Source organism: Pseudomyrmex gracilis, unplaced genomic scaffold, assembly GCF_002006095.1.
Source record: "Pseudomyrmex gracilis isolate BER0280 unplaced genomic scaffold, ASM200609v1 scaffold_327, whole genome shotgun sequence".
NCBI lineage: Eukaryota > Metazoa > Arthropoda > Insecta > Hymenoptera > Formicidae > Pseudomyrmex > Pseudomyrmex gracilis.
Window position 1 is genome coordinate 60,748 of NW_018020911.1, and position 25,265 is coordinate 86,012.

Below are 25,265 nucleotides of genomic sequence, written 5' to 3' on the forward strand. Positions count from 1 at the left end.
GGCACAATTTGGTACTGTGTATGTGGCGAGGGGCTCTTAGAACATATATACCGTCCCGGGGGTATTTCGCCCCCTCCACGAGCTCAGGGCCACCGTGAGGCTTTATGGGGCACCGGGAGAGTTCACCCCATAAGCACCATAGAGGGGTACCTCTACTTCCCTCTTCGCTCCTCCTCCTTCTTGTGTATGCTTTAGACGCGTGCCACAGCGATGTAGCCTTGTTAGAAGATTAGAGGTTTTTAGGACGATTACACCGTTGCGAGATTATCATGTACGTGTGGAACCCGAGGTTATTGAACGAACAAATCGAGTGTTGTATTTTGTTTTTTTGTAAAATTTATTGTTTGGTTTTTTTAAAGCAACGTGTCCCTTTTTTCCCCGTAGTGTTTAGATATGTTTGATATGTACCGTCTATCTGTAAAGTACGACGGGTTAATCACAAACAGGCGCGTTTCTAATTCCTTAGAAACAAAGTAAAACATATATACGTTTGCATTTAGTCGATGATCGCTCTAACACTTTGCAACTTTTCGCTATCTGATTTCTAGATCTTCTAACATTTTGGAGCATGTTTTCGCTGTCTGATTTCTAAATTTTTTACGAAAGTGTTTTTATATATATATATAATAAATTAATTAAATAATATATTACTTACAAATTTTATAAACTTTTTCAGGAGGTAGAAGGTTGGTATCTCAGACTCACAACTAACGATCGAGCACGTTCTACGACTACAAATAAGTGTTCGATAATCTAATAAAATCAACGAGACCATATGTTACATTCGCTAATCAGCTGATAATGTCCGGCACATTGCTATAGAAACCTCACGCTGTTAACAAGAAAATTTAAACGAACGAGATTGCGAATTCTATGAAAATCGCGACTTGTCATTTTTATAGCACTTAGCGCATTTTATGAACAACAATATTTTACTTGTATTTTGTAAATATAATTTTGCAGAAAGTAAAGTTTTAAAAAAATATATATATAAAGAACGATAAATGGAGAAAACTATATTATATTTTTTTTTCATTCAATCAAAATTACAGAATCAATAATACGACAAAATCTATGTATTGATCGGCGCTTATTACGATAGTTTATCTAGTAAATAAGTGCGTGTTCTATATTAGAGAAAAAGAACTATAAAGCGTCTTTATCAAAAGTGTATGCTTAATAACGCGACATGAAATATGAGTTTGTAAGAGGATATTGATAAAGCGTGAAGATAAAGATATACTTTTGGGATTTTTTAAATACTCGAAAACGACGATATTTTGAATGTTACGTTCATAAACGATATTAATAGAGCTTCCAAGAGAGAGAGACACTGAGTTCTTTTTGATCGCGATTGCGACTCTATCACGAATAATATAAGATTGGCACCTAACGCACACGGGAACGAACAATATCAAGAACACGTGTCGACTGTTTGCGCGGGGATTTGTTATCGAAGGATATTCACACATTCTGAGTGTACTGTCAATAATTTGTTCAACCGAAACAAACAGATCCGAGCTGCTCGCTTTTTCCGGTAAAACCGGATCGCTCGGATCTTCGACTTCGCGTCTGATATTTGACGGAAATCGCGTGCGAATTGACACGCGATCGTGACACGTGTTACTCTACTCTAGGGGACAAATGTAAAAATGTCTTGTCTATTTATACAATTCGCGCGAGAAAAATAAAAAAGTAGGATAATCAAATTTCGAATCGGAAATTCGTAATCTTTGGTATACGACACATTTGAATTCTATATTTTGTCAATATTGCGCGTGAGGTGTAACAACAAAATTTTGTAAGTGTCAATTAACGGTGTAACACAACAAACCACAGCGTGTGCGTGGTCACGTGACCACTTTCGTCGCGCGCCACCGATTTTTGCGCTTGGATTTCTCTTGCGCTCCAAAAATGATGGAAGATGGAGTGTTTATTACGCAGGAGATTACGCAGTACCGTTCGACAAATTTGCATAATTGTAACGTTCCACGGTAGCAATTTTCCGTACGGTTGCTGCATTGTACACTGATAGATGTACATCGACCGACTTGGCACACACAGATTCACACTTTCGACGTAACAGCTATCTCATAGCTGTTACGTCACAGTGTTTTCTTTAAAACACGTTAAACTATCTATTATTTAAAAAAAAAAAGAGAGAGATGCACAAGTACGTTTCTCTGTATAGGTGTTTCGCGTACATTGACTTCAAATAGAAATTAGTATATAAAAATAATAAAATAATAATGTTGCAAGTTTGAAATTATCACGACAAGATAAATTGCGTTAAAAAAAGAACGTTAATGCAATTTTTCATTAAATCCCAAACGGAAGTTAAATAAGATTTTACTGCAACGCGCTCACGACACCGGCTTGAACGAAACCACTTTCTCCGCGCGAGACTACATCGCTATATTCGGCACGATGTGTCTTTGAATCACATGGAAGACGCAACGATGCAAGAAGTAAACAATTAATTTTATGATCGTTAGATTGTAACGAGCGAAAAATGTGCAAGTTGTCATAAGTAATTGAGAGAAAATCGAATACACACGTGTAATAATTAAAAATAATTTAGTTGCATATTTTTTGGTTATTTTTACGAGCGCACAATATTGGAAAAATTTGAACTCACAATCGCCACCTTATATTTTTATGACATTTACCAACATACATCTTGTTATGCGATGTCAGACGTGTATTCTTTAAAGAAGAGAAGGTCCAACCCTTTTCACACTTTGAAAATTCGCAGCGCGATAAAAGGTCGCCGTGAAATCGACGCCGTTGCGGACACATGTTCGATCAGCCAGCGGAAATATTGGAAATTACACGAAAGATTTGTCCCAGAGGCGTGTAGAATCGAAAATCAAATAAAAAAAGGGGCGTATAGATGCCGATCGCGTTCACTCGTGGAACGGAACCGTAAAAAAAAAGGGTTCGACTGCGATAAAGACGATCCGCTCTGATTGGATAATTTATTGGCGAAGGGCAATCAATGAAATTGGCACCAACTGCCTTTGCAGGTATCCGTGAAATATAACTGCAAACTGCGAAACAGCCGTTTGTGCAGTTATTTCTAATATTTCTGTTCCCTTCTTTCTTGTTAGAAAATTCTTTTTATAATCACAGCCGTTAAATAATTAGTGAATTATTCCGCTACTCATCCGCGCTAATTAGTGCGAGTGAAAATGAATGTTTCGTCAGATCTGTTCTTTGATTTTCCAAGAAAATGTTACAACACCCGGCAGCGGTCGTTCAACCGCTGAAAATAGCGATTCTCCGACGCAATCGGTTCGCGATAATTACGCGCGAGAGAAGAATCGTGCCAATTTTCAAAAGGTTTCGCCGACGCGCTAGCGTGCGTGAGAAGTGGGTTATCTAACTGACAACACCCCTCCGTGCTTCATGTACTAGTTCACGGGAGTTTTCCCATCGTAACAGGACGTTCGCAACGACGTTCTACGAGTTGCAGAGAAAGAAGCGATTGTGTCGATGATGCGCTTACGCTGGCATCAGAGACGTAAAAGCAGCATCATCATCTCTCCCACGCCTCCGCCGCTCTGCTCTTCGTGGTCTTCGCTATCCGCGTGCGTAGTTTATTATCGTACAAACTGGTCGCGCGCGCGCGCGCGGGATGCAACGTGCTTTTCGCGCATCTCTGCAGCTTCGCAACGTGCAAGAATATTTGCCATCGTCAGATGTTAAAAGAGATTTAAATATCGAAAAAAATTTTTAAAAATTTTATTTATTGCTATTTTTCTTTGTATATAATTTTTCAACTGTGATAAAATATATTTTATTTTCTTTGGAAATTTTCAAATACCACATAATTCGAGTAAAAATCTTACATAGTAAACTATATCAATACGTTTATCCTTCAGGAGTTACGACATCACGATTTCGACATCACGGTGTGTTATGAAAACCGAGACACGCGCACAATCTAGGAGAGACCCAGAATTCAATCCGGCGCCTATTTCTGGGCAGCTTGGATTAGGTCTTGGATCGGGCGCGTTGTCCTGCTTGTATACACAGAGAAGAAAACAATCTCTCCTGTGTTCGACTTTAAGTGCCGTCGGCTGTATCCGTCGAAGGTGGAGCCGCGTGTTCTCTCGCTTTGCGGCCTTTGCTAACTGTACAAATCCCCTTCTCCGTTCGCGGTAGCGAGGTCTCTTCCTCTTACCTGATTGATTTTCTACCTTTCTCTCGGTTCCACCGTCGTCCTTATTCCTTCGATCTCGCCACTATTCACGAATACTCCTTTTCCTTACGTCCTTTTTATCCCCACTGGCCCCGAAGGTGCGACGGAGAGAAATCGAAAGAGAGAGAAAGAAAAACAGAGAGAGAATAGAGGCACGCCGAGCCTTCGGCATTTTAAAACGTTGCTCTTTTATAGTCCATACACGTTAAACGCGCTCGCCTTGCCGCGAGAGAGATCTCGACTACAGCTTCTATGATATATCGAGTTGCGATTTTCGAAGTTGTTGGATTTATTGTCGAAATAAAATTCTTTATCACACCATAAGAATATTTCGCGAAAGTATACTATAATAACTTAAGTAGTTACAATAATAATTAGTCTTAAAACAGAGAGACTTCTCGCGAGACGATACCTAATATCATTTTTATGAAAGTGGATGCTTCATTGAACAAAAAAATGCGACTTTCTCTTTTAAGAAGTTTTCTCTTTGAGGTGTAATTATTGACGAGTGTTTTTCTCTCAATAGCGTTTCGTTGAAGAATAGAATCAATCTCAGTCGATGTATGTGAGAAAATATTTTTCTCAAAATTTGAGAAGAATCACTGAGAAGAGAATATTATGTTGAAAGGTTACGGTGTCTTCGAGATTGCTTTCAGAGAGTAAATGAAATGTCAGGAAAACTGATAATGATGCAATTTCACGTTGTCATTGGTCTGTGCGTGTGTGTGTGTCGCTTCTCATTAACTCCACTCTTTTGTTATGTCATTGCATGTGTTTATTACAGTATTCGCTATGATTTGTTACAAATATATAATTTAATCTCTATGCATCAAAGACCCAAAGAAATACTACAAATAATAAAATTCGATTCGCATTTATTTATTATATTTCTTCTGTTCCATTGCGTTTCGCAATCATCGAGAAATTACATCGCAACTATCCAGTACCTTTGGGATTAGACGCAACCCTTTGGCAGCTGAAGGTTAGGTCGCGAGCTGAGAATCTCCCGAGGGTCAGCCGACACCCCGACTAGCAATGCGAGAAAAAAGACTCGCCCTACAGGTCGTCGGCTTTTACAGCGGGTACAGACTATAGGCTTCTCCTTACTTCGTGTGGCGCGCTTCTCTCTCTCCATACCTTCCACTCTCTCGCGCGACGGAGGCCGCATACCTCTTCAGGATGCAGTGTAGACCTGTCCATTGCCTCGCAGACACCGGTCTGAGTTCTCCTTTCGATCCGAAACGACGCCGATGCCGGATGAGGTCTGAGATAGTAGAGAGAGATCAGGCCCGCAGTTCGCTCGTTCTCCTTAGTTACTCATCTGCAGGTGCGTCATGCGGATACTTACGTCGTAAGTTTCGTGAGGCACGTTTGAGTGAATAATAATTCCGAACAGTGTGTTGCGAGAGTATAGCACGTGCGGTGTCGTGACACAATGAGGTGATAAGCCGTGTTGTGACAGCGCGGGAGCGAACTTTGAAAGGTGAGTTTCTGCAAGTTAATGAAGAAAATTGCGAAATAAACAACTGTATAATCTGCTTAATAAAACTTCAACGAACAAATGTTTTAATCGAAAAACTCTTTGATAATTCTCTTTTATTTCGAAGAAATTTCTTTACGCAGCAGGAAAAAATCTAACGTGTTGTAGTTGTCGGATATAAGTTTCAGATCTCTCGCAACGTTCGAAGTTTAAACGCTAATGTGTTGAGAATGTGTGTTAGACTTATTTAATTTTTTTTTTAAGATTAATTTAGCTCAAAGCAATAATAGAGAAAATGAGATACAAAATCGAAAAGTAGATCTGACGCGAATGGAGGAATCGGGGTCATCGATTGGATTTCGTTCCGATGACGATTTCTTCGCGCAGCGCTATTACCGCGTGCTTGTTTCTTTTGTCTGGCGCCATGTGGTGATGCGCGCAGAGATAATATTGGAATCTGTCGGTGTTATCGGGTTTCAGATACTTTTTATATTCTTATGACAAAACGAATGTTTTTTTATACAATATCAGAAAGAATGTATTTATAGAAATAAAGATAAATACTTTTGTATATATATATATATATATATATATATATATATAAACAAATTACAAGTAAATACATTAAAAATAATTAATAAATTATTATATTTTTATGAATGTTTTTGGGATTTAATAATGACATTCTCAAATGAATTAAAGACAAATTGACAAGTCTGGCGAAGCCATTTAAGTCCGATCGAATCATTGCCATTTTTTTCGTCATTCTGTGAAGAAACCAGTTTTGACCGGCAAGTTTGTAGCTTGGTTTCAAGAAACCGGTGTCAAGTCCGTAATGCGGGAAAAGTTACGTGGGCGCCGATTTTTAGACGGCAATTTCCGGTTGGAGAGCTACTTCCGGCAATTAAAAGAAACAAATTTCTAGAGATTATTTTTAAAAAAAGGAACAGAAATATTTTATATTCACAAACAATTGTATTAATGTGAGAATGGCGAGAATGTTTATTTTTGTATGTAAATTAATTCTTCTGTACATGGTAATTTGAAATTTTATGTAATTTTTTCTTGTGTAAAGAGAATTGTGCGTTTTTTTTGGAAAATTTCTATCAACTTATCTGTGTATCATTTTGCATTGATATCCTTTGCAAGGCGATCTGATGAAAGTGAAGACCTGCAAGAAGGTCTTCACGCAGTAGAGAATATTCTTTTTCTTCGTCATTCATCCTGGCGTCACCTGGTCACGTAGTGTCAGGATTCCAAGCGCGTAACGTAACGGAGACCGAGAAAGAGGGGTGTAACGGTTTTTTTCCATCTCTCTCACTCTTCCTCTATGTACCTCATCTCTGTCTTTTCTGCTACCTGCCCTACTTGCACTTCTCTCTCTTCTTGTTCGATTTAACTACATGTCTGTCTTCTAAATCAGACTATCAGTCTTGATTTCGTGTAGTCTCAAATTATTCATTAATTTTCAACGACAGAAAAATAATAATTGCACAAAACGGTTTTGTGCTATAGGTACAAAATATAGTTACAACAATCGCGATAAGCGAATGAAGTGTGTAACGATATGATACTTGTTCTACACAACTTGTGGCGACCTTTCGCAAGTGTTCGTTTCCAAACACTTTGCTGAAGAAGTTGCGTTCAGTTTTTCATTCGCGGTAATGCTGCGGCCGAAGGCATTCATTTTCTCGGTATCATTTTATAGTTGGCTGGCGGTAACGGTCGCTTCTGTTTAAGGTTCCCTACGTGTTGTAATCAGCTCGGCTGAAACCGTGGTCGCTCGCACGGTCATCGCCGTCACGGTTTTCGCGTCTCGCACTTTTCCGCATTGCTCCGAGCACGAGGAGAAACCGAGTTTGTTTTGAGATAACGCACACTGGTTCTCATTAACGTTGCGCATCACATTCCCAGCTCTGAATAAGCGGCGAAATGAATTACGAAATCGCGTAATCTTTCAAAAAATCTTTATCTCACCAAATTTAAATAGATCTCTTCTTTTCCTTTTGAATACAAATTTACATAAATTGTTCTGGCCTCACGTTCAGCAATTAAAATAATTTTGCGCAAAGGAATCTCTCTTTCAGTCGTATGATAATTACGAGTGTTTACTTTCATTACGTTCTTTTATAATTCTCTGCTCGTTTAATTTGAAAATTACATTCCGCCTATTTAAATGAGATGAAGCAACAATGATAAAAGCTATGTTACAATACAAACGAGTTTGTTGACGTTACATAATTTAACATAACTTAATTTATAATTATATATATATATATATATATATNTATATATATATATATATATTTATATATATATATATATATATATATATATATAGACTTATTAGTATCGTCTTCCTTTTCGGAGCATTGCTTCTTATCACATTATAAAATCACTCGCGTGTCTTACCATCGCTGCAGGAAATTGCATTACATCGCGTAAAACACGCGCTTTTTTTCCAACCGACGCACAAATAAGAGAAATTCGTGTTTCACAAATATATTTTAAAAATATATTACACAATAAGAGAATTGCATCCGAGTATCATTGATCGTATAAACCTCTTTCCTTCTCAATTGATAATTAACGTCTTCTAAGGACAATCCCTGACGGCTGCGGCTGATGCGGTTCCAGAACAGAACGCGGAAGTCGCGGTCGTTCTGCACGCATGAAGGCGTCGAGGAAATGCAGGGCGATTACCCCACGTTGTGTGTCATTGTTGCTCTCGCCGTCGTCATTTCTTTCTGGTAACGTTGTGTGTGTCGCGTCTTATCTGCCCACGCGATTCAAACGATAAGATGAAACTAACCACGACGCGTAGTTGTCTCTGCGGATGCTGCGTGGGAGCGTTAATTAATGCAACGAATATAATTAAGTCAATAACAGCGGCGCTCGCTCGAGTGTGATACAAATTTTCTCGAAATGGAATTTGATTTCTAACGACGTTTCACTCGGTGGAAAATTCATTCCGATATCGATTGCGAAGGTTGCCGAGAGCTTGTTTACGCAATTTCTTTTTATAGCGTTGTGTGTGTCGCGTCTCATCTGTCTACGCTATTTAAACAATAAAATGAAACTAATCATGACGCAAACTTGTCTTTGCGGATGCTGCGTGAAAACGTTAATTAATGCAGCGAACATGATTAAGTCAATAACAGCGGCGCTCGCTCGAGTGATACAAATTTTCTCGAAATAGAATCTGATTTCTAACGACGTTTCACTCGGTAGAAAATTCATTCCGATATCGATTGAAGAAGATTGCCGGGAGCTTGCTTGTTTGCACAATTTCTCTTTAGCGAAACGATGCGAAAAACATGATGCTAGACACAACAAATGTAATTTAAAAAAAAACTGTAATTACGTGTTTAATTAATTTTAATTAATTAATTTTTATTATATATACTCTTTCTCTCTCTCTCTTTCTGCTAAATTGCGTTTAGTAAAACATGAATCAATAGCAGGTGACGATGTGGTCGATTTTACTGCTGCTGATCTCCACGTGGTCTTCGTCATGGGGTCAAGTGATAAACAGAGCGCCCCATTTCGTTCAAGGGGGAGACATGGCCAGGCTGGCTATATCGGAGGGCACGCCGCCCGGTGCTCCCGTTTACACCCTTCAGGGAGAAGATCCTGAGGGATCCAAGTTACGTTACTCTATCAGCGGCGAGTACTTCACTGTAAACAGAAACACTGGTGTCGTGACTCTGAGAAAAGCTCTGGACAGGGAAACGCAAGATCTCATCGAAGTCATTATCAGTATAACAGGTAAAAAAAAAACAAAATAATGTTATATTAATAATTACTGTGTGACGAGGCCTCTTCGTCACTTGTACATAGACGTATATATTTATATTTTCTTCATTGTATTATTATATTATTATTATTCTTATTATTAGTATGATGATTTTTTCTTATATTATATTATTATCAGATTATAGTGTTGTATTATATTATAGTTTATCCTACCCGCTTATAGAATTAAGACAACCAACGCACACGTGTGCGTAATACATACACGAGCAAACGCGTGTCACGATGTGCCACGGCACAGGTGTGTGTCGCGGCGCGCAAACAAGCGCGCGCCGCACGCCGATCCCGGACGGATCATAGGCCGCTCTGGGTTATATAAGCCGACCAATTTCGATAGTCGGGACCAGTTTCCATCTCGAGCTCGAGGCGTTGTCTCGAGAGCAATTCTTCCTTGCAGCCGAGACGTTGTCTCGGACTTAGAAAATCCTCTTCGGTCGAGGCGTTGTCTCGACAAATCCCGGTGCCAGAGGCGTTGTCTCCAGCACATCCTGACCGTCCGGTCGAGGCGTTGTCTCGATCAACCTCGGCACTCCGGCGCACGTCATCTCCGTCGGCTCCACGAGCCCCGGAGACAAATCGGCCACAATCAGTCGTTTTTACGACCAAGAGCATCTCTCGCTGTACACTCGGCGTCATGGATTCGTTTCGTGGACGCGGGGGGCTAAGGGTAAGAAGGACGGTATTTCCTAGCAGTAGGTAGCGTGAATAGGCGCCATATCGATAATGTCAATGCTTTCCTTGACTAATTGCGTCTCAAAACGTAAAACTATCGGCCATTTAACAGCCAATGTTTCACAGATACATATATACGACCAATAGTTTTACGTTTTGAGACACAATTAGTCAAAAAAACCATTAACGTTATTGACACGGCGCTCGTTGGCGTTACTCACTGCTAGGGAATACCGTCCCTCTTACCTCCAGTCCCGCGTCCACGAAACGAATCCATGACGCCGAGTGTACACACGCCTCGCTGTACATATATATCCTCTCCCTCCCGTATAGATTTAGATTAAATATAAGACCACCGCGCCGTGATTCACACTCGCGCCTCCGACTTAACTTACCCGCGCCGACGTAGCGTACCGTACCGAACCGCTACCGCGCACCGACAAACTCACCGATCAAGGTCTGTCTTCTTGTAAAACCACTATTCAATAGAATAAATCAGTTCAGCTCGTTAAATTAATAGAAATCACAAGAGTGTCGCAATTTCACGCCTTCCCCTCTTCCTGAACCTTGGCACGGTGCTGTCCCGCAGGCGGAAGACCGGGCGAAGCCGATAGGAAATCCGGCTCCGTTACAACTGTAAAAATTAAGCGGAAATATAGCGCGAAAAGTCTTTATTTCTCAATAAAAAAAAACATGAGGAAAATCTATGTAATTTAGATTTGTCAAATTCGTCTGCGTTTCAGATGAAGGTATTGCCGGATCAGAACCTAACACGATATCTCTTCGTCGCGAAATAGCGGTGCTCGACGAAAACGATAATCCACCGGTGTATCACGATCGGCCGTATGCGGCTAGAGTGCCCGAGAGTTCGCACGTAGGCAGTCTGCTGCTTCCTCAGGGCTCGATCATGATCACAGATCGAGATGGCGGCGTCAATGCCGACGTTCATGTGCAATGTGTCGCGACGTCGCGCGATGACGATGTCTGTGAAATCTTCGAAATCGCTACGGAGAAGGTAATTATTTATATAATATTACGATACAGTATATAAAATAATAATGTTTGTGTCTAAAGTTATAAAAAAATTTAAAACAACATTAAGGTATTGGATTTACGGTTTGAATTCTTCCAGCTGGGTGAAGGAAAATACGACGTACAGATTACGTTGGTAAAACCGTTAGACTATGAAAGGAGAAATTCGTATTTGATTAATCTGCTGGCTGTCGACGGTGCCAGCGATCCGTCAAAGCGGTTGCAGGCCAGAGCGACCGTTGCAGTTGATGTTCTCGATGTTCAGGTAAGTAGGTCTCGATCAACGTTGAAATAACCGTATGTAACTGGCCGGCAGTCATCCTTACATTGGATAATAACGTCGTTTACGGTGAAATTAGCGAGGAGTCATCAACCTCTGTTATTCAATCTCTGCTTGTCAGTGTCCGTCAATGCTGTCAAGTGGGGAATTATCTGTGTCGCGCGAGTAACATTTAAGATTTTTTCGCATCAAAGTATTAGGTATTTGCTTATTTTACATTTCTTGCGCCATCGAATATCCGATGGCGTTTCACGAGTTAATAAATTTAATTTTGTAAATTTTTTTAATTTATTTTAAAAATAAAATTTTATGAGTGGATTGTGCTAGTTTTTTTTGTTTGTTTTAATTACGTTTTGCGTAAATCTATCGCGCAGGATCAGCCACCTATTTTCCTGAATGCGCCTTATAACGCAGCGCTTCCGGAAAATACCGCAGCTGGTCACACGGTTTTGATGGTGCGAGCGCGTGACGGTGACATGGGCCAGCCGAGAAATCTGTTGTTGACGTTGGAGGACGAAGCTGCGGGCCACTTCGATCTAGAATTATCCCGGAAAAACGACGTCACCATTGGCAAGCTGATCACGACCAACGTGTCTCTCGATCGCGAGGATCCAAGGATTCTGCAGAACGGCGGCATTTACACTTTCAAAGTTAAGGCCACCGAGATGATCAACAACGAGATACCAGCTGACACCGCTACGTCGGTTATTACGATTGTCGTCACGGACATGGACGATCTCGCGCCCGTTTTCAACGAAGAGTTCTTCAGCATCAAGATCTCCGAAGATATTGGAACTGACACTCCACTACCAGGTTCTCAAATGCTGAATATTTCGTATCAATGATTAAAAATAAAATGTTGCTAATGTTGTTTAGTTTTTATATTAGCAGAGAAAGAAATAGAAATGCAATTTGTTTTGTTTGCTCGTATTCTTGTCTTCTGCAATTTAAAGATAATTCTATCGTGTAACAATATTATGATTAAGCAGGTTTGAACATGATTGTGAGCGACGATGACGTGGGCGACAATGCAAGATATTTTCTGGCGTTGCGAGACGCGCCTGCATATCCGGGAATCAGCAAGGCGTTCACTGTCAATCCCGAAGAGGCTCAGGGTCGAGTACCGGTAGTGATCAAGGCTAAGGACGTCGGTGTTCTCGATTATGACGTTGACAATCCCGCGAGAAAGGAACTCGAGTTTGAAGTCGTCGCGACTGTAGCGAATAAAGTGGTAAGTTTTTTAAAAGTTTAATTAAAATATAAATAAAACTATTTTTTTTTAATACTATATTACGATGTTAGTCACACATGTGAGGCATATTTTATTGCTGCAGGTGGCCATTTCCAGAGTGCACATTCAATTGTTGGACGCCAACGATCACAGTCCCGAATTTTCTCAATCGGTGTACAAATTGTCAGTTTCGGAAGACGCGGAACCCGGATTGCGTTTTGGCGACGTTTCCGCAAAAGATTACGACAGCGGATCTTTCGGCGAATTGACGTACACGCTTCGAGGTTTCGGCGCGGACAAGTTCAGAACCGATTCGCAAGCAGGAGGTATATTTGTGTCGAAGAAACTGGATTACGAGACGCAAAAGTCTTATTCCTTGACGATGGAGGCGAAGGACGGCGGTGGCCGAGTGTCCGCCGTCAATATTCTCATCGAGCTTGATGATGTCAACGACAACAAGCCAGTATTCGAACAAACGGAATATTCCAGAACTGTTCGCGAAGGCGCCACCAGTTTCGATCCACAAATGTTCGTCAGGGCGACTGACATCGATGGACCCACGCAGGGCAATGGAAAAATCGTGTACTCGATCGACCGACATAACAGTATGACCGACGATGTCTTCAAGGTTTGTTTATAGAAATGTTTTACACTTAAAAGTAAAACATAATATATGCCATACACAATCGTTATAATTTATGTTACATATAATTCTTTCTTGTCGAAAAATCTTCAGATCAATCCGGATTCAGGTGAGATAACCATGTCGAGGCCGGTTCGTTCCGGGGATACTGAAAGAGGGATTTACGAATTGATAATTCGCGCGACGGATACTGGCACATCGCCTCTGTATTCCGAGGCGAAGCTCTTGGTTCGCGTTGGCGTTCCCGGAAATCAGAAACCAATCTTCCGCGGAAACTACAAGTCGAACTTACCGGGTCCCAGCACCTATCGAGCCAGACTCTTGGAGAACGCGTCTCCCGGAACGGAAGTTATTCGGGTGATCGCTAACGATCCCGACGGAAGGGACAACTTGCTGCAATATTACATCGCGTCCGGATCTAAAGACAATTTTGTCATCGATTCCAGGTGAAAATATTATAATTCAATTAATTTTCTTCCGTTTTATCAAGCGAGATTTAACTTGAGTCAACTTTTGTTGATTGTACAGTTCCGGCATCATAACTGTGTCACCTGATGCTCGCCTGGATCTGGAAACTGGTGGTGAGAAATACGAGGTGATCGTGTACGCCGTTGATTCTGGCACACCTGTCAAAGAAACAGCTACAACTACTGTCACTGTAAACATTATCGACGTGAATAACAAACCGCCGACTTTCAATGAATCTACGTATTCGGTTTATGTCTCGGAACGCGCAGCTATTGGTACGTGTCTCTCTTCGTTGTTGAATTTAATTTGTTTTACAATTAATCAATGCTTATACAAACACATATAGAAGCGTAATTTGCCGATTATATTGAATATAAATAATTTTATGCGTACAGGAGAGCCCGTGTTAAAAGCGGTAGCGACCGATCCCGACGCAGACGCGAACTTGGAGTACTCTCTGGTGGAGCCCATAAAGGCTGTCGACAAAACCGGTGTGGCGTTAAAAAGCACAACTCCTTATGATTACAAAAACGCATTTCGAATAAACTCCGCGACCGGTTTGATAACAGTCAATCAAGTATTGGATTATCAGGTAGCTGCTGTCATAATACTGACGGTGCAGGCGCAGGACTTGAACGCGGTCGTCGACAAAAACGCTCAAGTAGCGAAAATAGATGTGACCATTTACATTCAAGCTTACAGCGACGACAATCCGACGTTCACCAATTCGGGATGGTCACCCAACAATCCGACGATAAAGATTACGGTTCCGGAAGAACAGCCTCTGGGCACAACGTTGTTGATGCTGTCGGCAAAAGAGCCGACAACCGGTGATTTGGTTCAAAGATTTGAACTGGTGAGGAAAGACGACGACGAAAGCTACGTCAATGTAGGCGTTCAAAGTGGCAATGTAATACTGAGCAAGAGACTGGATTACGAAACGTTGAGTGAGAAGGTAAAAAAATTTCACTGCTCTATAGTGCCTGATCAGCCTGATCAGGGCCTAATCTGGCAACCTGATCAGGGCTTAATCTGGCAGCCTGATCAGGATCGAATCTGGTAGCCTGATCAGAGCTATTTGATACGTAGCGTTACATTCCGCATTAGGGCCTGATTAAAGCACCGGATCCGTGCCTGATTTGGAAGTAGGGCAAGCCATATGTGGATCTAATGAGGGCCCTATATAAATTTCTACTCGAGATGCTATCAAATAAAACACATATTAATTATTTTATGTTAATCTTTTGGTGCTATTTATATTTGTTTTCAGTTTATTCGCTTCAGAGTACGGGCCCTTGCCAGAGATTACGACATAACGCGAAAGATGTCGGAAGCCAATGTGATAGTCGAGATTCAGGATATCAACGATAACAATCCGGTATTCGCTCAAAAAGACTATAAAATTTCCGTATTGGAGTCGGCGAAGCCCTTGAAAATTGTGTTGAACGTAAAGGCGACAGATATGGACAGTTCTGACACCGAACAGGAAATCAAGAGGGGGTACGGCGAAGTGAGATATTCATTGACCGGTGAAAACGCCAATCTTTTCGAAGTGGATCCCATATTGGGCAATATTCAGGTAAAAACTTTTAATAATGTCCTACTTTTCGCAAATTATCCTACCAGAAACAACGTGCGCGTAGCGCGCGCCTGTGCTGTGCTAGTTAATTTAAAAAAGCATTTATAAAATTAAACAAAAAGAAAATACTGTTGTAGATCGCCGCGAACACGACTCTCGACAGAGAGAGACAATCGGTTCTGCGTTTCTACGTCGTGGCGTCGGACATGCCTCAAGGCGGAGCCGAGCAACGAAGCAATCGAGCTTTGGTAACGGTTGACGTTCTCGATGTTAACGACAACGCTCCTACTTTCGAACAGGAATCTTACACAGCGGTTATCCCGGAGAATGCGCCAGTAAGAATCAGCGTGGTGAACATTACAGCTACCGATCCTGATGAAGGAGATGGCGGAATAATCCACTTTGAGATAATCGACGAAGGCGAAGCCAATGGTAGAATTTAAAGTGACGACAAATAATAAAATGCTTTGTTAAATTAAAAAAAAAAAATTGTAGAAATAAACTTTTGAGGATTTACTAAAAAAAAATTCTGTTTCCAGGATTGTTTAAGATAAATCACACAACGGGTGAGATTTCTTCGGCGAAAGCACTGACGGGCAAAGGCAGAACCGAACCTTATAACATGCGAGTACGAGCACAGGACGGAGGTAAACCTTCTCTTTACGCGGATGTGGGTCTCACTTTATACATCGGCGATGTAGTGAGCAACGACGGCGTGCCCCTATTCATCAGACCGACATTGGAAGAAGTGGCTTACGTGGCTGAAAACTCCACGATCGGCAGTCCGGTGTTTCAAGTAGTGGCGTCCGATCCTGACGATCCGAATCTACCGAACGGCAAGATCACGTTTCGCTTCTTGGAGGACGGCAATTTCGGCAAGGACACGAGTGCGTTTAGAATCAACAGCGAGACCGGGCTGATCAGCACGCGGAAACTGCTCGATCGAGAGGTGAAAGATAGCTACACGCTGATCCTGGTGGCGCAGGATCTCGGCGAACCGCCGCAGCAGGCGACTCGAGTGCTTCAAGTGATCGTGAACGATATCGACGACCACAAACCGCATTTCAAGCGCAGCTTGGACAGTCCGCCGATCGAGCTTAGCGTTCCGGAAGAGATGCCGGTAGGTACCAAAGTCGGCGTGATCGAAGCAATCGACGAAGACATCGGCGAGAACGGCATGATCGATTACGAGATTGTGTACGGGAATGAAGCGAGGCTCTTCGTTGTGCAGCGGCTGGAGAACGAGTCCGCCGTCATCAAAACGAACGGTCGTCTCGATCGAGAAACCGCCGAGTCTCACTTATTGACTATCAAATGTTTCAAGTACTCTTCTAAAAAATTGGATGTAGTGCCAAAACCGTATAACAGACAAGACCCGTCGGAAAGACAGGTTCTCGTCAGAGTTCTGGACGTCGACGATAACAAACCGCGCTTCAAGAAAAACAATGTAACTCTGGGAGTTCGGTTGAACGTGCTGATCGACACCAGCCTGATCACTCTGGAAGCTTACGACGCCGATTCCGGTGCGTTGCCGATCACCTACAACATGAGCAAAGTGTCTTTCACGTCCCTCGTCGATCCTTCCATGTCGAAGGAGGAAGTCCCGCCGCAGTTGTCCTTGAACACGCGCACTGGCGAGCTCAGAACGACCGGCTCAATGGCAGCATACGCGGACGGTTTCCTGGAGATGATCGTGTCGGCGAACAATTCGATGACGCCGGGACGCGAGACCAACATTACCGTGCGTATCTTTCTTCTGCGCGATCGCGACATGCTGAAATTTGTGTTCTCGAAACCACCGGTCGAAGTAAGAAAAACGTTGGAAGACTTCGAGCAAGCGGTTCAACAGGCGCTCTCACTGCCAATCAGCGTAAACGTTTACGACACGCAGTTCTATTCGAAGGAAGACAACTCTCTGGATTTCTCGTCCACCAGCTCCTGCTTCCAAATGGTCGGTAAAGAGTCCTACGATCTGAACGAGATGCGAGCGTTGCTGACCGATCCGAAGAACGAAGAACTGAAAAAGGTATACAGGAAATATCACGTGGAAAAGGTGCAACATTGCGCCGCGATGGTAGCTCGCGCCGATGCTTCTATGACGCAGATATGGGTTCTGGTGATTGCAGTCCTCGTCGGCATCGCTACTATAATTTCCAGCTGCACGTTGTGTTTCATGCACGCGAGGTAATAAATTACAACAATAAAAATTTTATTAACAAGTTTCTTTATTTATTACAAAAAAAGAAATAGAAAACTTGATAAAATTTTAATATTCATTTGACAATAGTATATTCTAGTTTTTTATCGATTTTGTTTAAGTCTTATAGTCTTGTTTTAGTAAAATAATGTATTTTTTTATAATCCGTTATTACTCGCTATTACTCATGTTTCTCATCTTCATTCATTTAAGATTGCATTTGGCAGTGAATGCGTTAAGGTCATCCGCATATTTTCGGACCTGGTTTTTTTTGTTACCTTGAGAGCCTTTGGCGTCGTTTAGAAAGGAGGTCGAGACAAAAATGTCGCAACATGTGTTTCTCTTTCAGATATAAACGGCAAGTAAAACACGCGCGTTTGCGCGACCAACCGCGACCGCCTCTGAGTTATGTGTCTTCCGGACCGGCCATAGTTAGCGCTGGGTCTCACACGACTCTGGGCCCGAGTACGATGGTCACATTAAGCCCGCACGAAGGTCCGTACGAGTGGGGAGCGGACACGACGCTTTATCATCCGAGTACGTTAGGCTCGAGAGCGTAGAGATTCAAGGAGATATTGAAAATGATTGTGGTCTTATATAAGAACGAATGTGAAATGATTCAATGGTGCTATATTTGTAAAAAAAATGATTTAAGATTATATACATGTATAATAAAGTATTATGAGATTTGTAAAATATAACGAGATGCTACTTCGAGTAATTTAAGATTAGTAACTCATGCATATTTTCGAGTATCATGAGCGCATAGTATCGTTAAGTTCTGAACGTTCTGCTTTTATGTAAAATAAATATCATATTATTTATATAAGATAGACTAGAACGCTGTACATTTCATTTATAATCGAAAAGACGTGTATTTTTAAGTTTGTAAAATTTTGTGTTGTTCGCTTCAGTTTCGCGTGTTTTAATGTTTGATAAAAAAAAATAAATAAACGTATTATATTTACATGTGTTTTTTAAATATTTTCTCTCATTAGTGTGTATACAAATATCACAAAATAAAAATAAATAAATAAATATTGAATATTAAAATTTTTACGTAAATATTATATTTCGTTTAAAAATCAAAATTGTAAATGATCGATAAAGAGGACAAACAAATTTATACACAAGCTCCGTGCATCATTTAAAAGACCGGTGGCCGACAAAGATCTCACATTTGTTCGCGTGGTAGAAATTTTTGAACGTCTGCGAACGAAAATGTCAAGGTAAGGAAGCTGTCTGGACGGGATTCACATGCAGATTATAAACGCAAAGTAAAACACATTAAAATCAACGACCACGCGTGAAAAGCATTGACGTTATGTATTTTTTTTTTTTCAAAAACGCTCATACAATTGTCGTACAATTATTACAATATTTTTTCGACTTTTCGATCAAATATATTCTTTATTAAATTTGATATTTTATAAAAAAAATATTGAAAAAGTCTATAAGAAAAAAATAAACTGGGGTTAAATCTCAAACAAAATTAAGAGAACAACTAAAGTATATTTTATTAAACAAAATATAACAATATTGCATCATACCTAAATCATACTGTAAAAGTACATTTTAATTTAAATAACAACATCGCGCGTACGTCTTTTCCGCTTACGTAATACCAGAATATATATCCCATAAGTGAGTAAATTATCAAAGAATTTTGATAGCCTTCTTATGTGTGTGAAAAAAAACTCACTCTTCGATGTTTCTGATACTTTCACTTTGGCGTGGGAGATCGCGATTGAAACGTCGTGGTTTACGACCCTTCGGTGGTATCGATATCCTTCGAAAGATCCATACTTTTGTTTGTGTCGGCCTTCGGGTTGTCGATCACCGTTGTGTTGTCGCAATTTGCACAATCCTTCTCCGTAGTTACTATCAGTTTTTGCGCGTCAATTTCATATTTCTCCGTGCTGGCATAATCCTCGTCGACGCTTACTTTATGATTTGGCGGCACCGTAATATCCTCTTTAATGCTGTCATCCTCATTATAAGGTTCTACGTATGCTTCTGAATCATTATCCATTTCGAGACTAACATTCTTCTCGTTTTTATCGTCGAGATTAATCTCCTGATATCGCGTCAACGGTAAACTCTTTGCCTCTGTGTTTCGATTCTCTTCTTCGAACTTCGCTTCTTCGATCGCGGAATGATCGGTCAAATGTTTGGCGATCGATTCCAAGGGAGTCATTATCTTCTTTGCGAATTGCTGTCGTTCCTCGGGTCTCATCAATTCCGATCTATGGATGATATCGTGTCTAATAAAAAACAATAGGTTTTAATAATCAGAAAAATAAAAATTGTTGTAACTAATAAACACGGAGAAAATTTTTGAATATTTAACATAATTTTCAACAAGCAAACTTTATGGATAGGAAATATCAATAAAGAAAATTGCACCTGTTGAGTTTATTTTTTTTTCGTGGATACAAGTTCAGATGAAATATCATCTGTTGTCTTTCCTCTTCTTCCGGTAGGGTCGTAGGGCTCGGCATCGCGACAATTGGGATCGGTTGCGGATGTGATGCGTAAAATTTTGGCCCGCGATTGAATTGGAAGGGTCTTCGGGGTTCGTAATCGTCCACGGCGGGTGTTTGCGGCTTGAGCCACGAGTTCTTCTTATTCTGCTCAACAATGTCGGTGATAGGATAAATGTCGAGCATCACACTGAACGGTTTCGGCTTCCGGTTTTTTCCCAAACTATTCGTCGAGTAGGAACCGACGTTCTCGTACTGCGGTTCCGTTAGGGTCGGTTTGTTGTAATTGAACAAAGGTTGGGAGTACAAAGAATTGTAGTGAGGACTGTAACGGTGTAGTCCGGTCGGTGCAAATCTAAAGGAAAAGTAACATTTTAATTAAAATGACGGTGTCTGTGTGTTCTTTTTATTTTTTTTTAAATCAATGTTTATTTTAAACTCAACAAACCTCACGTTAGACGTGGCCAAGAGATTAACGTCCGCTGGATGTTTCGGTTTATATTGATAAAAGGGATCGTTATTGTACGCATTGCTCGAATAGTAAGGCGTCTCGTCCTCTTCGGATTTATCGCTGCTCGACATCATCTCACCGAGACCTGGGATCATATCGTACTTTTTCGGATTTACGTAAACGCCTGTGAACTTGATACCTCGATCAGCTTCAGTTGTCAGATACTTGATGATATCCTGGATGTTCTTGGACGACTGCGGATATCGATATTGCGATAGCTGCGGATATCTCGACCGTTTGAACGACGACGGATACGGTGTTTTAAACTCCCAGTGAAACGGCGTCGGCTGAGCCTCTTCCATGCTTTCGTCTTCGTCAGAATCCGGATGTTTGTATCTGACCCAAGCAATAAAAAAAACCGCCGGCTACTTGTGTGTAAACATTTTTTTAAGTGTTACGTAAACTTTCGCGATATTTTAATACTCATGTGACAATGGAAGACAAACGACGACTTCTCTCTGTGTGTAATATGCAACTGAAGAAATTATTTAAACGTTACCTAAGATGTGTAGAAAGTATATTTCTGGAAATCGCGAAGAGAATGTCAATGATATTTAAACTTTCGGAGATTGTTGATCGAAAAATGTCAATCCGGTCATTTGATACTGACTTTTGAACGCGCGTGGTGTGTGTCAATTCTTCTCGTTTTTACATCGCACATAAAGGTCACTCATCTTGTCAACTACTTGATTATTTAATCTAAATTGCATCTCACCTATCATCCGAATTAAAAACACTTTCGGATCTTAACACTCTGACGCATTTTGATGGATGACAGTTGGAGAAAGCAAACAAGTTATCGAGATAATTCCTGTATCAATCACACGACAACGTGTGTGTGTGTGTATATATATATGTATGTCGCTCACCTTTGTCTCACTCGATACATGATTGCGTGATTGTCAAACAATTGCTTTGCTTCAGGCTCTTCGTTTTCATTCGCATCTTCTACGGATTTCATGACTCTCTTTCTCTGTTTGAAATTGTGGAGATTCTGCGCTCTCATCTCGGGTTCGCTCGGTATCACAATGCGAGTCTCGACCGGCAACATGTCGCCCGTTGCGTTTTGTTGTTGCATAAAACCTTCGTAGCCCTCATCGTCCGAACGATCTTCTATGGAAAGATTGTTCGCACGATTGATCGCCGCATCAAATGGAATAGTCGAGTTCGCGGATTTTCTCGAGAGATTGATTGATTTTTTAAGAGCATTTTGTAGGATATATATGTGCTTTGTTTCCTGATTGATCTTACTGTTTCCTGATGTAACCGATGTAAAATCGTACATAAATATTGCCACCTATTAAAATACAATAAAAACTTTAAATTGGATTTGATTGCGGAAAATTGCACGAAACAATTAGACAAAAAGATTGATTGAAGTGTATAAAATTTCAATCAACATGGACATTAACGTTGTACTACTTTTTAACGGAAACGGCACAATATCGAATCTTGTAATAAATTTTATAAGTTTCGAGAAAGAAAACGAGCGACGATAAATCACAAGATCGCAAACAAAAGATAAATTCGGGGGCAACGATTTGTTCAGCCGGAACTAGTTGCAATTAATCTTGCTTCAAAATAACGAACGTCGGTTTGTACGTGCTAAAAAAAAATACGGTGTAACGCCCTATATGTGAAGCACGCCAGAAATCTTTGTTCGCTTGACTCGCCATGCATGGAAGGGGATATTCAAAGATTCGCGGAGAAATTACTGCTCCATACACACACCTTCAACATTAATTATCGGAGAAAACGTGTGAGCCGCTATTATGCCCATTGTTCCTCGCGCGTGAAAAAAGAATTTGCGAAAAGTTCCACACACGCCGTTTATAATTGTCCTTATCCTTCTGACGAGTGCAACAAAATCGTGCGAATTTAGATTTGCGTCGCAAATCACTAAAGTATGCAAACGTTTCATAGTGCAAGGTCATTGTCCTTATAGAAAGTATAGAACATGTGTCAAAATCACAAGATCACGATTTGTATACATACGGGTAAGTGTAATAAAGTCAGTATCATTTTGTTTATTTAATTTTATATAACGCATTTTTACTATTTAAAAAAATGACTTTTTGACAAAAGTTTTTACTAGTGGGATATAATGTTAGATTGTTTTTTTTATTACCCACGTCAATGGAAGCCGAAAACGCTTTGAACCACAATTAATAATAATAATAATATAATTAATAATAATATAATTACTTACCAATATTACCGTTACCACCACCATAACTACGATCGCGAGCTTTTTTACGATCAGACCGTATCGACTCCTGTTATATCGATCTCCGCGATCAGAATAGAGTCCTAACTCGGATGTACTTATAGCGGATCTCCTACTGGTCTCAAGCATCGCCTTCCGTGAGGTCTGAGAGCTGACAGTGTCCTTTACGATTACACAATGGCGATATTAAATATTCTTAACTAAACTAGCTTACCGATGACATGCTCGTGTGCCTTACAGTAATCGATCGATTTATTTCACCTTGTCATTGTGTAATTGCCAGATTTAATTGCAAAGAACTAATACAAAATTTCTCACTGATATGAAGTTTTTTTTCTCTCTTTAATCACTTTGACAAACAAGAAATTTACCGCAGCTCGACAATAATCTTTGTATATAGAGCACGCGATGTTGCTCTCTCAATGCGTACAACACAACTAACGATCGCATTTCTCAGCTTGTAGTTTTCACCGCGGCGATTCTATCAGCAACGATAGAGATTTCCTTTGTTTGTGGGGGAGGCTCGTTATGGTAAGTAGAAGGCAGGTGGTTATGGGCTACTTATTTCGTTGCCAGACGTGAATGCCACCGAGCTCAAACGGTATGGTGAGGAAAAATCTCTCGCACTGTCTCGGTGCTTGACTCGCTAAATACACTTCTAACGCTCCATTTTCACTTGTACATACGCTCGTCAAAGCACAGCGCATTCTTGCTTTTGAGATGTGCGTTTTCCTCTGCATACGCGTATTTAAGAATAATAGAAAGCGAACGGTGTGTAAGACTTAAGAGTTTAATATATTATACTATGGATATACAAAATTATAAAAATATAACTCTGTCAAGAAATCTTTGACTTTTTGTGTTAGAATAATTATTTTTATTCCTTAAAAATATATCACAACACAATTGTGACATTGACTTAGATGTTATGGCCTGAAAATATATTCACAAGTCGTAAAACCATTTATTTATCTAAATATATTTTATATATGCATAGAACATATATATTACATGCTAATTTATGTTAATATTTAAGAAAACGTTAAATGTATTTAAAACTTCATCTCAATTACATTCTTTTTTTTACATTTTTTTTTTTTTTACATTTTAAGTTGCCTTACTTGCCTTAATTTGTAATCGTGTTCAATCTTAAAACTTGTTTTAATTTTACTAAGGTAGAAGAATGAATATTTTCAAGACATTTTAATTGCTTGCAAAAAACCAAAGCTTAAAAGATGTTTAATAATTTTTTATATACAAGACATGTATTGTCAAAGTAAACATAATAAGTTGAGGCAGAAAGGTACGCTGGTGATATTTTTATACAAAGTTTTTATTCCTTTCCGCACTTATACATAAAAATTCTGTGATGGTCTAAATTCTTGTTCGAGAAAAATGCAGTAAGTGATTGATAAAAAAAAAAAAGACAATACTCTAAATGTTCGGCAAGCGACTCAGCGATCATTTATCTTTAAATACTTTTTTTTTAATATTATGCGTGTATACTAGCAAATATTAAAACTTCGCAACTTCTTTGCTTGACAAAGAAAGTCAAGTCGCCCGCGTCACTGACTCTCTTGCTTTCTGTTTCTCTCTCTTTCTTTCTCTCTTTCATCGAGTTTCAAAGGGAATATCAGGAATCGGATAATTATAGCCTATGTTCTTTGCAGTTGTAGGCGGTAAAGTTGGCGGTGGTGCTGGAGAACCAGTTGGTGGTGGTTCTGTTGGCGTGCTAGGTGTACGGCTATAAATTGGCGTAGGTGGCGGAGGCGGTGTTACCGTAACGTAGGTTGGTCTTGGACTCGATGGTGGGAGATATGGTAGTGGTCTAGTTGGAGTAAATCTAGTAGTACTAGGTGTAGTGTATACGGTAGTAGAAAGAGCTGTAGTTTTAGAAGGTTGAGTACTGGGTTGCGTAGATCTTGTAGTAAATCTTGTAGTAGGTTGTGTAGTATATCTCGTGGTAAATCGTGTAGTAGGTTGAGTAGTGAATTGCGTAGGAGGTTGCGTAGTAAATCCTGTAGTGAGTCTTGTAGTAGGTTGTGTAGTATATCTCGTGGTAAATCGCGTAGTAGGTTGCGTAGTAAATCTCGTGGAAGTTACCGGTGGAAGATAGCTAGGTGGTTGCGTAGATGGGGTATATCTTTGAGTAGTAAATTGTGTTGTAAAAGGTCGAGTAGTTGTTGGTGGCGGTGCATAAGTAGAAGGTCTGGTTGGAGGTGGTGGAGGTCTTGTTGGCGGTATATAAATAGGAGTCCTGGTTGAAGGTGGTGGAGGTCTAGTTGGTGGAGGTGCATACGTAGGAGGCCTGGTTGGAGGTGGTGGAGGTCTAGTTGGTGGAGGTGCATACGTAGGAGGCCTAGTGGGTGGTGGTGGAGGTCTAGTTGGTGGAGGTGCATATGTAGGAGGCCTAGTGGGTGGTGGTGGAGGTCTAGTTGGTGGAGG

At 40.5% G+C, this 25,265-nt stretch overlaps 3 protein-coding genes across 4 annotated transcripts in view; 1 reads left to right on the forward strand and 2 right to left on the reverse strand.

The window, feature by feature from the left end:
• The first annotated feature begins 5,271 nt into the window (after positions 1–5,271).
• On the forward strand, positions 5,272–18,536 carry LOC109860086 (cadherin-23). The gene is made up of 14 exons (XM_020438947.1): positions 5,272–5,687; positions 9,146–9,452; positions 10,913–11,184; positions 11,302–11,466; positions 11,856–12,294; positions 12,471–12,712; positions 12,816–13,340; positions 13,449–13,801; positions 13,884–14,098; positions 14,219–14,778; positions 15,094–15,402; positions 15,540–15,834; positions 15,942–17,586; positions 17,949–18,536. The coding sequence occupies exons 2-14, from the start codon at positions 9,155–9,157 to the stop codon at positions 18,157–18,159; spliced, it is 5,529 nt and encodes a 1,842-aa protein (XP_020294536.1). The 5' UTR covers positions 5,272–5,687; positions 9,146–9,154; the 3' UTR covers positions 18,160–18,536.
• A 539-nt stretch (positions 18,537–19,075) lies between these two features.
• LOC109860099 lies at positions 19,076–23,267 on the reverse strand. 2 transcript variants are annotated; one of them, XM_020438967.1, is made up of 6 exons: positions 23,035–23,267; positions 22,803–22,971; positions 21,463–21,890; positions 20,531–20,929; positions 20,006–20,437; positions 19,076–19,863 (listed from the first exon to the last, which is right to left on the reverse strand). In XM_020438967.1, the coding sequence occupies exons 2-6, from the start codon at positions 22,947–22,949 to the stop codon at positions 19,362–19,364; spliced, it is 1,908 nt and encodes a 635-aa protein (XP_020294556.1). In that variant the 5' UTR covers positions 22,950–22,971; positions 23,035–23,267; the 3' UTR covers positions 19,076–19,361. The 2 variants fall into 2 exon arrangements, with proteins under 2 accessions (XP_020294556.1, XP_020294555.1); XM_020438966.1 differs by having other exon boundaries at positions 22,803–22,982.
• An 868-nt stretch (positions 23,268–24,135) lies between these two features.
• Positions 24,136–25,265, reverse strand: part of LOC109860100 (proline-rich extensin-like protein EPR1) — a 10,282-nt gene continuing 9,152 nt past the window's right edge. The window contains exon 4 of the mRNA XM_020438968.1: positions 24,136–25,263. Coding sequence (XP_020294557.1) covers positions 24,432–25,263 — 832 coding nt within the window. The 3' untranslated portion in view covers positions 24,136–24,431. The remainder of the gene's footprint in view (positions 25,264–25,265) is intronic.